The sequence below is a fragment of the Myripristis murdjan genome, chromosome 12, assembly GCF_902150065.1.
Source record: "Myripristis murdjan chromosome 12, fMyrMur1.1, whole genome shotgun sequence".
NCBI lineage: Eukaryota > Metazoa > Chordata > Actinopteri > Holocentriformes > Holocentridae > Myripristis > Myripristis murdjan.
This window is the reverse complement of record NC_043991.1, coordinates 19071159-19083410: the sequence shown is the minus strand read 5'-3', so window position 1 is coordinate 19083410 and position 12252 is coordinate 19071159. Positions and strand designations below refer to the sequence as shown.

Genomic DNA, 12252 nt, shown 5'->3' with positions numbered 1-12252 from the left:
ATCTGTACTCAGTTGGTTCTGTGGTGTTTGAGTAGTCTTGTCAATCAGGTGAAGAAGAAGTGCATGGGTTTGTTTTCCTAATGAATGGAAGTAATAGAGGCAGCTGTGAACTGGTTCAAAATTCAATTCCAAAATTAGATCGAAAATGCTCTGTTTCATGCTACGTAATTGTGATTTTGTGAGTTGTCATGGTAATAACCAGAATGCCAAACCATGCATTTCTGTCACGAACACTACTCAGGCAAAAAGGACATCTGACCACCACAAGAAAAAGACACTGTGGGCAGTCAGAGAGAAAAGGATCTATCCTAGTAAATCAGGTACATGTATGTGTTGTGGAAAGTATGAATGGATGGAATTATCCCCCGAAAGACCAGGGTCCCTGCTTTAAAAACCAGCGTGCTGTACTCAGTATTTTTGCTCAAAATGTGACCATTTTGTATACCTGAAGTCTTACTTGTAGTCTCTGCTCGTTACCTTAAGAATGCTAGACTGCTGTGTCGGTTGCCTTACTAATCGAGCGCCACATCTGCTTTTTGAGTCATGCTGTGTCTTTATAGCTGGTGGAGAACATTTGATGGGCCTCAATTTAGACATTCACTAGTGGTCCTGATCAGCTGGTCCATCAAAACCGAGAAGTGGTGATAGTTATCTCGGCCCGCACTTCTTCGCTTCTCTCTCCTTCCGGCACAGACAGCGCTTGTATCAGACTCCGTCTGATATTATATATGCATAAAATGGTGGCACAGAATGCTGTCACCACGTGGCTGTATGTGAACTTTTGCCCAGTTGGTATCAAAAACTATTCATGTTCTGCATTTTGCTCTGAAACATATTAAAGCCTGAATCCCTATTTTTTTCAGCACAGAAAAAAAACAAACAAAAAAAGAAGTAACACACTAATGTCTCAAAACGTAGCGCCTTATGCTGCATTGACTAACAGGCAATTGGGCTGATTGTCAGTCAACTTGAAAATTTAAAGGAACTCCTAGACTATACACACTTAAGTCTATTGTGTATAGTATCTATATATTGGTCTAACGGTGGTGTAGTTTACAAAATGTATTTGATATATATATATTTTTATTTTATTTTTAAAATGCTAACTGTATTTGAGAGGTGCAAGAATGAGTTTGTGAAAATTATCGTAATTGCCTGTTTGTAGATGCATCCATTGAATGAATGTCAAGGAAAAAATATTTATGCTTGTATGGGATCTACTGTTAAATAAACTTGATCAACATTTAACTTGCCGATTTGACATTGTTTTGGTTTTACTATTGACTGCACACAAAGTCACACTGAATTTTGCACCACATGAAGATGCAATTTTTATGAAGGTCTGAAATGCTATAAATGCAGCACAGAAAACATCTAAGCAGCTTTTTTCTAAGATGAAGATATAGTCATTTTAACAAACTAGTTTGCTACCATACTGATTTTCAGAAAATGAGGGTACTAAATACAGATAGAAACAACTGATAAAAAAATAATCAAGTAGGCTACATAATAAATATTGGATATGGAGGCGTGCCAGAAAAGAATAGGGCCTGGAATCAAGCCCTGAGGGACCTCACAGCTGACATCACCTGATGAAGGTGATGAGTTGCAAGACCTGCTGCGTCAAATGCCACACCTAAGTCTTACAGGATTACTATTCAATCAATCCCTTGCACCCAAAATTAAAAGAAGGTAATTACTAACTTTATTAACTCTGTGTGGTGGACTAAACCAGACTGAAATTTCGCAAAGATGGTGTGTGTCTGCAGCTCAAGAACATGGATCCAGATGTGATGGGCAACAGAGAATGTGTGTTACAACTTCCAGATATTAAAATTGCTAAATCTTGAACAATGTTATAATAACAATGTTACTTCTCTGTGCATAAAGTGTAAAGAAGCTGAGTGATTCATGGAATTAATAAGCACAAAAGGAGACAGGAGATCATCTAACAGCAGCTTCACTGCCACCACAAACTAACAGTCTGGGTTGGTGGAAGTGAAAGAAGACTGGGGAAGTGGTTTCTGTGAGCAGGGCAGAATCAGCTAAACTGAAAAGCATATTGGGTAATGAAATCACAGCAAACAAAAGGTATACAACAGGATATGAAAGGTTGTTTTATCGGCAGGTTGATTGATTTAAGCACTGAGAGGGTAGAGTTAGGGGACGGGCAGAGATGAGGAATTATGTATCTCACCAACTTGACACCCATGCTAATGTCTGACCTGATTTATCACTTTTAGATGCTGTCTCGTTACAATGCTTCAATGTCCAAAGGGATTTGAATGACATTAAAGACCCCATGAAATGGACTCCTTTCTTGACAGACCTAGCCCTAATCAAATAGGATCCCAGTTTAGGAGGGAAACACATTTATTTGAAGAACTGGTGGATGAGAGAGAATGTTTAAAGATTTGTGAGAATTTTATTGATTAAAATTTCTATCCACGAGGACAATGTCGCCATTTTAGATACTTGATTTTACATGAAGTAGAAGTCATGTGAGGTCATTTCATGGGGACTGTAATGATATTGTTAGATTACCATGTTATTCAAATGTGTAGAAAGGGTGTATGAGCCTGGTCCTCAAGTGCACTTGAATTTCATTGTATGTTTGTACATTGACAATAAAGAACAGTCTCATCCCTCTTGAATTTGTCCACAGGTTTTCACACGTTTTCAGTTGAACTCAGACATCAGAGCTTTGATATTGTACATTTCTGACCAGCAACATTTTTAAAAATGATTTTGCCCAGAGCTGAGGTGGCTTTTGTCTTTAGGGTGTCAGCTGCCAGGTCATGCCACCCCATAGATCCGCCCGTGGCAGCAGTGGCAGCCAACACCAACACAAGTGTGTTACTGTGATTAAGGTGTTCTAGGGCCATTCCTGTTGATTTGTCAAATGTTACTGTATGACTGCCAGTTTATTAGTTGCTAGTTTGCTTAGGGTGGTTGTTTGGGGCCCGGAAAGTTTTCCGAAGATGGATAATTAATTAATATATGCAATATTGTAACGGGGTGGCTGCTTTTAATACGCACCAAATAATGGCAAATGAAGTGCTAAGTGACGAATTTTAATGATTTCTGAGTGTGTACTTGGTCTCTTAATTGGAAGTCAACGCAGACATGACTTTTTTAATTTTTTTTATTTATTTTTTTTTTAATGTTTATTTTTTTCTAATTTGATCAATATGACAATAGTTTCTGGTCTCAGTGCACCGTGGAAAAGACACTTGCACATTTAAGGACTAGTTTTAATGCCCAGCGACACACAGTCAGCTGATTATGTAAATAACCTCATTTTGTCCACATTTTTTCGGCCAGTGCCATGTTCACTATGGAACACCAAGTCTCGTGCAGCTGGCGAACGTAATCCTCCAAGCGTTAAAGTTTTGCAAATAAGTCAGACGTTTTGGACTTTTCATCATCATGTAGCTCATATAAAAGTGTTTTCTTGTCGAGCAGCAAGGTTGCGCAACATTTGCTTTGGCAGCGACGAGCTATCCCTGCATTTGTTATTGGAGCATTTCACCCCAGACATCCTTGTTTGGATCCTATGCCTCAGTCACGAGTTGCTCATGAAAAAGGTGTAGTCATTTCCTTCGCTCCACCACCAGCCCCACTGCAGCCGGGAATAAGGAAGTCGCATATGTGTGCAGATTTCCATCCTGCTCTGCGCTTTGCTCCGCGGCCTCTCAGCTGGACAGGCGCACAAAATGCTCTCCCTGCAGGAGGTGAAGCTGTGCTTGGAGGACGCGGGACAGTCTCACGTCCTGCAGTTTTGGCCAGAGCTGTCCAAGGAGGAGCGGGCTCGGTTTCTGCTGGAGTTGTCCCAGCTGGATCTGAAGGGATTACAAGACCACTGTGATGGTGCTGCAAAGGCTGCAGCCTCACCGTCAACAAAACTGGACGGAAACATAGAGCCAGTCCTTCCGGAGTTCATTGGCAGCACTCAGAAGAGTGACACAAACACTCTGGCCAGCTGGGAGAGTGAAGGTGAATGTCGACAGCGCTGTTGTGTGGTTTTTCTGAGTCTGTGAAATCCTCATTGATGTGAAAACACACATGAGAGTTTTCTCATAGTTTTAGTCTTTCTCCTCTGGTAGTTTCGGCTCCCAGATCAGGAACAGAGGAGAAATAGGAAGTGAATCGTGGGGAAAACCCGACTTTTTTCACTCAGGGTGTCTGTTTTTTGAGGGGGTGGCTGGGTGACCAAGAGAGAATGGTCTGGGGGAGGAAACTGATCTTACAGTTGTTATGCAACTTCTAAGTTATGTCTGTGACTTATTAAAAACGTCAGCAGAGGTTTTCATACTTTTTCATGTCCCAAGTTACCACGGACCCCCATTTGAAGTGATTTGCCCTGTGGGGGCCTCTTATCAAGAGATATTTTGGTTTAAGTATTAAATGCTTGTGAAAGCATTTAAACACATGAAATCTGATGCTCATGTCGCTATACAGCACAACTCATCCTACCTTTAAATATAGAATTTTAATAACTATACATAGAGATTTCTTATATTTGTTTTAATATTGTTAAATTTTAGATCCTACACCTTTTGTTCTTTTCTTTTTTGTAACTTCATTATTTTTCTAGTTTCCCAGTCATTTTCAGTCACTGTATTTTGAAAGACATCAGGTGAATTTGCTTTATTTGCTTTACAAAAATGTAGTTTTCCCTCTGCTAGTTTGTCAGGTTGGTGGTCTAATGTGTAGAGACTGTGATTTAAAACCAGTAGGACACAAGGTGCCCCCTGGCATAATCCTGCTGCTGCTCATGTTGGCTCTTTGTTTATAGGGATCTTGCAGATCTCACAGAATCGCGTTGGAGTCCTGCTGCTGGCCGGTGGTCAGGGGACCCGTCTTGGTGTGCAGTATCCTAAAGGGATGTATGATGTCGGGCTCCCGAGCGGCAAAACCTTGTATCAGATCCAGGCAGAGCGCATTCACAAAATCCAAGAGCTGGCAGACCTAAAGCATGGCTCCAAATGCACTGTCCCTTGGTAAGATGAAGGGTGCATCTTCCTCAGCAAACACATATAATGTTGACTAGAGGTGAATTTAGAAATGCCTTGAGGACAGGTTGATATCCATTCACACTGACCTATTACTATTATAACCTCAGGATTCTCGGTGTCACCAAGTGATAAAAAGTTAATCTTTTTTTATTCTTGAGATGTTTTTAAGACAAGAAATAAGGTGTCCCAGATTATAGAGGGCAAATTATCTTTCTTCAAAACCTGTTGGTGCCTTAAATGTGCCTATTCCATTGTTATTTCTATGCTGTCAGGTACATAATGACCAGTGAGTTCACTCTGGATCCCACTGAGAAGTTCTTCAAAGAGCATCACTACTTTGGTCTTGAGCCATCAAACGTCATTATGTTTGAGCAGCGGATGATCCCTGCTGTGACCTTCGATGGAAAGGTCATCCTGCAGAGCAAAGGGAAGATAGCGATGGCCCCAGGTAGGTGGAGAGCAGATAATCCAGAAGATATGGAAGCTAATTCCACCTAAATCACTGATACATCAGCTTCAGCTCAATGCCACTGCTGTGCTCTTTGATGTCCATTTACATATATTAACAATCTGTTGAAATAGCATAATATCCAGAAATATTTCATGCTTCTGCTGATCTGTCCCTGAAGCAAACAGTCATATTTTAGAGCTCCCATTTTTTCCCCATATATATAGTTTTTCCTCCCTTTTATCCAGCCATTGGTTTCCATTCATTCCATTACAATATCAAAATGAACTTTCAGAAAGCTGCTTTTAGTTTTACTAAAAGACAAGACATTACATTTTAACTTCTGATCCCTCAACCAAGTTGCCTATTATAATGCAATAGCAATTGTAATCAGATTTAATCAGATTGCACACTTCAATATGATACACACTTTAATATGAGTCCAGAGCGGCTTAAAATATTCTGTATTGACTCTGGACTCTTGTTAAAATTTATGTTAGGATTTGGCACCTAATATATAAAATATTGAAGTGAGCATGTTTTGAATTATTAATAATACACTTAAATATATCCAGACTGACTTCATTTATTTGATTTTTATACCTTGATTACACAATCCAAGGGTTGCATTACTGCTCAGAACTGATGAGTCTCTCATCAGTCAGCGCAGTAGTCGTGATCTGCAGCTGCACCCCTCAGTATGAATGCCTCTTTCATTAATCCAGTGAGGAAAACAACTTCAAATATTTGTAGTCCAGAAATAAAAATAGCAAAGGTTGAGGTAATGCCTTATTTCTGCATACACACTGCATTCTTTGTCAGATGGAAATGGTGGTCTGTACCGCGCTCTGGTGGACAACAAGGTGCTGGAGGACATGGAGAGAAGGGGTGTGGAGTATCTCCATGTCTACTGTGTGGACAACATCCTGGTCAAAATGGCCGACCCAGTCTTCATTGGATTCTGCGTGAGCAAAGGGGCGGATTGTGGAGCCAAGGTACAGTTTTCCTCCATCTTGACCATAACCTCTAGCTGTGGTCTCGTTTGTTCCGCTTCCTCTCATCGCGTACAGATCAGACTCCTCGGCGCTCAGCTTTCTGTCTCATAGCGCTTTCATCTAGTGTACCTGACTGAGCAGGCATTGATTTGATCATTTTTATGTTGTGTAAGGTGGTGGAGAAAAGGCACCCCTCAGAGCCGGTGGGTGTGGTTTGCAGGGTGGGCGGGGTCCACCAGGTGGTGGAGTACAGCGAGATCCAACCGGAGACGGCCAAACTCAGAGGACCCGGGGGAGAGCTGGTCTACAGTGCCGGAAATATCTGCAACCACTTCTTCACCAGGGCTTTTCTGCACGAGGTGGCACAGTAAGACCCTTTCCTACCACATGTGAGCACTGTGGGCTTGGTAGCATATACCTGAGAGCACAGCATGGGGATTTAAGATTAGATCACTCTTCAGCTGCCTCTTTGTCCTGTTCTCATCTCTGATCAGGAATCACAAACTCCCTAAATAAACCAGGTGTGGATGTGGTTACAGATCCACAGCACCCATCTAACCCAGGGTGCACCCCGTCTTCTTTATGGTTTCACTTTTCAGCTGGTAGCTCAAGTGTGTCTAACCTTCCTTTCATACTGTGCACTCTTATGACATATGACAAACTGAGCTGTACAGAGTCGCCAGCTCATCCTTTAGTTTGGACCACAGTGCCATGTCCAAGATGGTAGACTTCTTAATGTTGTGTCTGTATGCTGTGTTATAGTTTTGAGCTGTAGTCTTTAACTTTGTGCACTTGTGAATTTGGTGTTGCTACATTGATTTTTGCATGTGTGTGTTTTTAATTACAACCATTAATTTAGCATTCAGCAATTATGAACAGCTGCCACTAGGGGGGGCATTATGAATGTCGTATGTGCAGTCATGTACAGTGAAAAGGCAGCTGGAACCTTTACCAAATCCGTTCTTGATCACTAAATTGTACCGACTGAACTTATTGTACTGCTCTTGGTTTCCTACTAATCATTTTCGTCTCACAGGAAGTTTGAGGTCCAGCTGAAGCAACACGTGGCGATCAAGAAAGTGCCCTTTGTGGACGGCTGTGGCAACCAAGTGAAACCTGACAAGCCCAATGGCATCAAGATGGAGAAATTTGTTTTTGATGTCTTTCCATTCTCCAGGTATTGCCGATTACTGCACCGTTTCTACACCTAACTCCTAACTTTCTGGTTTTCTAAAGAAATTTTTACTTGTTCATTCATCAGCATTCTTTTTTTTTTTTTTTTTTTTACACATTTTTGTGGTAATTTCCTTGTAATTTAATTTTGAATATGCTCTATATTCATAATAATTATAAATAATTAAATAAGTATAAGTAATTTTTGTAAAAAAAAAAAAAAAATGTTGTTATTTTCCAGTAGCGTTTTACTAATTTTCTGTAATTTGTTTTGGTACTTTATCTGCTAATTTTTGTGTTGTTTTTTTTTTTTCCTTCTCATTTTTGGGGTCATTTCTTGCCAATTTACTTGTCGCCTTTTCCCCTTTGTTTTTAACAAAAATTAAGTGAATTTAATCAGGTTCAGGTTCAAAATAATCGGATGCCTTTCACAAGCATTTAAACAAAACAGAAAAAAAAGATGCAGTAGGGATGAGGCATGGCTTAACTGTTTAGGAACTGGACTAACTATAACTTGTAGGTGCAACAAAGTGCAGGCAACAGATGGGACAGGTGAGGGGGACATGCACCCCCGTCCCCCCTGTGTCCACTGCACCCCTGCGCATTTCTCAGAGTGTGAACTAAAATGAAATCCCAGCAGGCGAATTGCCGTTGAAATTGTATTTGCAGGTGCAGGTAATTAGAGCATGTGCTGTCTGTCTTTGGAAGGAACTTTGTGGTGTTTGAAGTGGTGAGGGAGGACGAGTTCTCCCCCCTAAAAAATGCGGATGGGGCAGCCATGGACACTCCAACGACGGCCAGAGCCTCCCTGCTGGCCCAACACAGCCGCTGGGCCCGGGCTGCTGGGGCTGCTCTGCTGGACCAGCATGGAAACACTCTTCCTCCCACAGCCAGGTTCAACTGGACTTTACTCCTCACACTAACTAATAATATCCCAACTGCAGGGTCACTGGTCAAAATGGAATAAAATGTCCCTCTAAGTGGGTTGACAATATAATGAAACATGAAAAATGATATTAAATTCAGATAATTTAATATCATCACATTATGACATGAATATTACGCCTGTTATTATTTCATAAAGGCTGTAACATATTTTTCAGTGATTGAAGATGTAATAGTAATTTAATGTAATAATGTGATATCCTGTCATCTTCACAACAGCTTTGACATCTGTCTATTATTGTCACATCATCAGTTAAAAATGTTATACCCCTCGTGACATCATAACTGCTGGCTAATATAATGTGATGATATTACATTTTCTGGGACTATCTTGCATTAATAGCTCACATTTTGCCTCACAGAGGCATTTTCTTTCATTTTGACCCGTTATTACATGACTACATTAACAGCTGCTGCAGTCTGTTCTGTTAAATAATGCTCAATCAAAAACTGTATGCATCCCTCAGTGCTTTAATTTCTAGCCTTTTGAAAAGCTGAAAAATGTTCAATAAATGGGCAATAAAGTATGGTTAGCCCTGTACAAAATGATTAAAATGAAGTTTATTGTTCCATTTTTATTTATTTATTTATTCTGCTTCATTGTTTTCTGTCATAATAGATGAAATGGTCTAACATACAGAATGCAAGAAGGATTATTAAAACTTTGGTCACAAAAAAATAAAAATGTGTGTTTTCTGGCAGGGTGACAGGGGAGAGCAGTCCTTCAGCACAATGTGAGATTTCCCCGCTGGTCTCCTACTTTGGAGAGGTGAGAACGAGCTCCCGACTCTGCAGCCAAACAATCAGAGAAAGGATTTTATAACACTGAGTTTGTGGCCTTGAGTTGTGCTTATTGATATGTTCCAAAATCAGTTGACTGTATTAAATATTTTGGTTGTAGTCAACAGTGTATATGGGCTCAGAGATTTTTTTAAACTGTTATTTCATGACTCAAAATGCATGAGTAATGTGTTCAGGGTGTTTATTAATGCAAATTCACTGGGTCACTGGATACACAAGGAATCAATCAGCAAAACGTTACAAGAAAATTACCAGAAAATTTTTAAACAATAATAATAATAATTATAATGATTAAAAAAAAAAGAAATATGATTGTAAAAAAGGAAACCAATTTGCAGAAAAAGTCTGAAACATAAACAAAATAACTATCAGAATGATTTGCAATAACTAACAATCGATAAAGAAAATTTGTACAGCTGGAAGATTTGCAAAAAAAAAAATTATTTAGCGACCTGTGATTTAACCTGCATCTCTCTGTCTGTGTTAGGGCTTGGAGCGGCTGCTGAAAGGGAAGACTTTACCGACTCCCTTCCTTCTGGATGAGAAAAGGGTGAAGGAGCTGCAGGCCCTGTGATAGAGCTCTGATTATTAAATAATATCTGTGATGGCAGTGCATTCAGGGGGCTGGCCCAGGATGACGGGTTCATCCCTGGATAGATGTCTTTTGGTACTGTCTGCCCAAGAACGAACAATGTAACGAAATGTTTCCAGCTGCATTTAAACTTGAGATGTGATAATTATGATAAACTGCCAATTTCGCGCACCTCATCAATTTTGTTGTGGCGGAGCAATAAATCTTGTGATGTGATCAGTGAGAAACAAAGCAACCAAATCAGGGACAAGCCAGGAGTTACAGTCAACATGTGAATGGAAACACTTCATATGCAATGTGTTGTTTTATTTCTCATAAAACCAACCAGGTTTCCCTTCCCTTTTTGTCATTCACTAATACCTGTGATCCCTGTGAAATCTCTTTGTAGTGGAGCCTAGATTTTGTTCCCACCATTTGTTTTTAAATGTCCCAGGACAACAATAATCTGTTTCATGATATTTTTGAAAAAAAAAAAAAAAAAAAGCCTTCAAGTTGAATTGTTTCTTGAGTGAATCATTTCTGCAGAGCAACATATAGAGGTGCTCACTCTGCTCAGTGTCGTCTTTCACTGCATTTTTTTTTTTTTTTAGATGCTATCATGCACGACATGACATGAGAAAGTGACTAGTGGTGACTTTAGTTGTCAGCTTTCTAATTGTTTCCTAACACTGATAAATGCGTCATTCACACAGCGTTAGCCGATGTGTACTCAGTAGTATTCTCCCTTGGTGAAAGACAGTGTGTAATGTTAAACTCAGAGATCATGTAGGTTAGGCCTGTGTGTTGCAGTAAGTAAGGAAACTGATACATGTGGCTGGCAGGTTGACTTGGATGATCTCCCCTTGTGCACCAAGAGAGGTTTTTAACATTTAAGCACACATCTTGGTCATCTGCAGCTCAGATCTCATCATATTTTGCTTTGGGCCTATAGTGTATTTTGTGCATCTTCATAACTTGGACATCAGCTGGTGCAAATGGAAAGCGGTAGAGAACCAAATCAGAAATTATTAAAAGGGCTGTGAAACAGGCCACACAGAGACCTTGAAAACCACTGGAAAGTACTGTCTGCACATGGTCATTTATTCAGAACCAATGTTCCCTCCGAACCTGCTGACCTGTGGTAATTATCACATTGATCAATTTATAATGGCCTGGCTGTCGGCTGTGCACCACACATCCCCATGCAGCCACTTGGTTCATATGGGGGGGTTTGCTGGCAAAGCATGGATGTAGTTACTCAAACATAATTGGAGTTTAGAAACGGACACTCTCCTCCAGTCATTTTAGCCAAGCTTCGAGTTTCAACAGCATGTGGGATGAGTTATTTAAACACCACCAAACTGTAGCTTACCCTATAGTTGGAAATAATGGGTCAACTTTGTGTTTTAATACAGTCCAGGGCAGTACAGCCTAATATAGGGGCTTTTCAAAGTCACAGACTGTGGGCGTCCCCTCACACAGAGCTCAGAAAAAGGTGCCCCCCTTTTAGCTCAGCTCCGTCCCTGGAGGTGTATGGACTCGTGAAGCTGCTATTTGATCCTACAGGCTCTCAACAAATGAGCTACACTAGCCTAATATTATTGTTTTACATAATGTCAAGCTGCACACAGACACATGAGGGGCTGGCTCTAGGTTCTCTTTAACTGAATGACAAATACTAGGGCTAGTGCAGGTTTTTTTTTTTTTTTTTTTTTAATCTTTTAATGCTATGAACCCCGAGTTGACGCACACCCCTGTTTCAAGTGCTTTTGCCTTGTATCAAGGGTTATTTGGTTTGTTTTAAGGAGACGCCTTTTCACAAGCATTTTAACACAAGACATTTGTTGTCAATCCAGCATCACTGTTCTGATGTGTAAATATAGTATATCATTTTAATAACTACAAATATAGTTTTCTTGAAATTTTAAAAATATTTAGTGGTAATTTTCCCCATTTGCAAAGTTTGATTTTCTTGTAATATCCTCTCCCTCCTCTTTTTATCTTCCATGTCTTTGAGAGAAAGCAGGTGAATTTGCTCAGCTGTCAAAGGGTTGAGCTGTTTAGATGTCATACTTTATCACTGGCAAATCATGGTGAGACTAAACCAGAGATAATAAAATGATCTGTCATACTGTATCTGCACTGTAACAGTCTCTAGTGATTAAATTACAGTTTCATTAAAATGGTAATTTTGCTAAGGACCCCCCTGCAGGCCCCTCAGGGACCTCTCGGGGTCCTGGGACCACACTTTGCTACAGCACAGCCTGGATCTTTTTGGTTACCACTAAAAAATCAGCGTAT

The 12252-nt window shown here is 40.2% G+C and overlaps 1 protein-coding gene across 1 annotated transcript; it reads left to right on the top strand.

The window, feature by feature from the left end:
* Nucleotides 1-3331: 3331 nt before the first annotated feature.
* uap1l1 (UDP-N-acetylglucosamine pyrophosphorylase 1 like 1) lies at nt 3332-10458 on the top strand. The gene is made up of 9 exons (XM_030066168.1): nt 3332-3996; nt 4799-5003; nt 5291-5466; nt 6289-6461; nt 6635-6828; nt 7498-7638; nt 8343-8528; nt 9282-9348; nt 9868-10458. Exons 1-9 carry the CDS (start codon nt 3717-3719, stop codon nt 9952-9954), a joined length of 1509 nt encoding a protein of 502 aa, XP_029922028.1. The 5' UTR covers nt 3332-3716; the 3' UTR covers nt 9955-10458.
* Nucleotides 10459-12252: the final 1794 nt, after the last annotated feature.